This window comes from Sinocyclocheilus anshuiensis, unplaced genomic scaffold, assembly GCF_001515605.1.
Source record: "Sinocyclocheilus anshuiensis isolate Anshui unplaced genomic scaffold, SAMN03320099.WGS_v1.1 scaffold1832, whole genome shotgun sequence".
NCBI classification, from domain to species: Eukaryota; Metazoa; Chordata; class Actinopteri; order Cypriniformes; family Cyprinidae; genus Sinocyclocheilus; species Sinocyclocheilus anshuiensis.
The window spans coordinates 4,006-6,623 of NW_015555884.1; the positions used below are offsets into that span (position 1 = coordinate 4,006).

Consider the following 2,618-nt stretch of genomic DNA (forward strand, 5'->3'; position numbering starts at 1 on the left):
AAACAGATTTAAAACTTAGAATATATAAAAATATATGTTATAATGTTTAAGAAAATAACTATGAATATTACCGTGTCAAAAATGTAATGGAAAAACAATGCAGTGCGTTTAAAACATCCCATCAGAAACAAAAAATACGCTACATAAAACAACAAATAAATATATATCTAATCCGATAGCTAGTCTTTGTTCCCTGAGGGGAGAATTGAACGCTGAGTTGCAGTGAAGGGTGGAAGTTGAGATCTATTGTGTTGGTGGAAAAGTCATTTTTCCTGCCATGCCATTTCCCAAAACCATTTTCTTGCATTTGCAAGCCTGTCTAATGTCTTGAATGACTGCACTCAGAGAAAAAGGGGGATATGAAGTTTGATTTTTCATAACAACCATTTGACTGCAGTAGAAACAGAACCAACAGCAAAAAATCCATCTCGGAAAACTGAAGGGTGAAGGAACGGGGCTTTCGTTAAATTTGGAGATTGCCTCAACCCACCCGTGACTCTTTTACATGGCCCTGCCTCCGTGTTAATGTGGGTTCCCTGATCAGAAAAAAACAGAAGCAGAAATTGAACACGACTTGGAAAAAAAACAAAAAAAAGTCGCCAGCTCGGTGGCGTCAATGAAGCGATGAAGCAAGTTTAATCAATCTTCAAAGATGGCTATTATTATTCAGGCTCGATTGAGACCGAACAGAGGCGAAACAGAGGCTTTGCGGTTTTCAGAGCCGAGACTCTTTTGATAGCCGCTGACCCGGACAAGCCCCCGGTTCTTCCGCTGAATAATTCATGAGGAAAAAACGGGTCCGGTCTCGGAAAGGACGACGGTGACATTCTCGAGATGGTGGGGGGAGTGAGTGAAGGAGATGAAAAGGAGTTCCAGAAACCTGTGACCCTTTTGTGACGGCTTCCTGACAGCATCCCTGTTAGTATTCTCGGCAGGGGCGGCCACGGAGGCAGGTAATTGTGACATGTTTTACATCAATACGCTCCCAGAAGAGCCGTCGTTCGCCTGGGACTTTCAGTTTTAGCCCGTCCCGCTAAACAACAAACCATTACACCGGCTAATTCCGGCTCTGAATTCCAATTCCAATTGAAGTCGCTCAAATCTTCCGAGAGAATCTGTGGTTGAAGGCAGCTTTTGGGGGGTTTCAAACGCACAGAGATTACCATAATCAGTTCATGGCTGAGGATGTTTTGTAAACGTGGATGTGATTAATGCCGGCAATTACCTTGGATAAATGCAAACAGGCTGCCGTGCCACGGTGCCGGACACGAGAGAGAGACAGACATCGATCCGGATTACAGAGCGGGAGTTTTTCAGCCAGATTCCACAGCTTCTGTAATGAAATATATCCGCGTGCATTCACAATCCTCATTTATATGGACACCTCTCCATCAATCTCATTTTTGGGATTATAGGAGCAGAAAGACTATTTCAGAAATTCCTACCCCAGCTGAAATAAAATATTCCAGACGCACACACACTCCATCAATGCCACGGCCTCTTCTGCCCGATCACTCTGCAGCAGGTCTGCAATTTATTGTCAGGCCAACACGATTCACCCTCCATTAACAGAATCCACTCAGGCCTGCCTTCAATTAACATGAGGCAATCAATTAGCTGGGGAGCCACAGGAGATAAGCATGTGTGTGTTCAGACAGAAAAGACTGTGAAGTGGTCCTAACAGATCATAAACTCTCGGTTAGTTCCTCCTACACACACTTTTGTGCTTCTGAAGTGTGCCGTTACTGACTATAAAGCCAATCAATTGAGGAACATTCATAGATGAGCATACGGCCTGCCAAACTTCCTGTTGAACTGCACTCTTTATGTATAGCTCTCTCACTCTGTCACTATTTATCTCTTTCTCACTTTCTGTTAAGTGTGAGTAATAGTCCTAATGCTCCCAGAGACCGACTCAATCAGGATTCAGGATTCTTCTCTGGATCATCAGTGATATGGAGAGTTTAAGGATGTGATTGATTAACAACACATTTTCTAAAGATCTTCCTACTTACAACAAAGTTGTATTCACTACCTCCTTCAATATATCTATATTCCTTATGAAAACATACTGTGGTACATTAATGGTATCATATTGTAATGCTATGGAGCGTTATGGTAAGATCACATTTATAAACCATGGTATTTATATTGTTCTCTGGTAATATCATGGCACTTGTCTATAAACATGGTACTTTATCACTTCCTACATATTTCCTTCTTTTTACTATTTTTTCCACCTGTCCATCTACATGGCAAGTCAAAGTGTTGGACACACCTGCTGATTATATATAAATAATATATTTTAAAATGTATTATAATATTATAGAATACTATTGAATTAAGACAAAAAAAATATGAAAACACAAATTAAATCAAATTATGTACATTGCAAAAAAGAAATGAAAAAAAAAAGTGCTGTCAAACGATTAATCGCAATTAATCGCATCCGAAATAAAAGAAATTAAATCACATTGCAAAAAAGAAATGAAAAAAAAAAGTGCTGTCAAACGATTAATCGCAATTAATCGAATTAATCGCATACGTTTTTGTTTACATAATATATGTGTGTGTACTGTGTATATTTATTATGTATATATAAACACACACACATGCAT

At 39.5% G+C, this 2,618-nt stretch overlaps 1 protein-coding gene across 1 annotated transcript in view; it reads right to left on the minus strand.

Moving 5' to 3' along the window:
* Positions 1-1,297: 1,297 nt before the first annotated feature.
* Positions 1,298-2,618, minus strand: part of LOC107675876 (roundabout homolog 2-like) — a 129,863-nt gene continuing 128,542 nt past the window's right edge. The window contains exon 3 of the mRNA XM_016470376.1: positions 1,298-1,333. Within this exon, the coding sequence (XP_016325862.1) occupies positions 1,332-1,333 (2 nt within the window). The 3' untranslated portion in view covers positions 1,298-1,331. The remainder of the gene's footprint in view (positions 1,334-2,618) is intronic.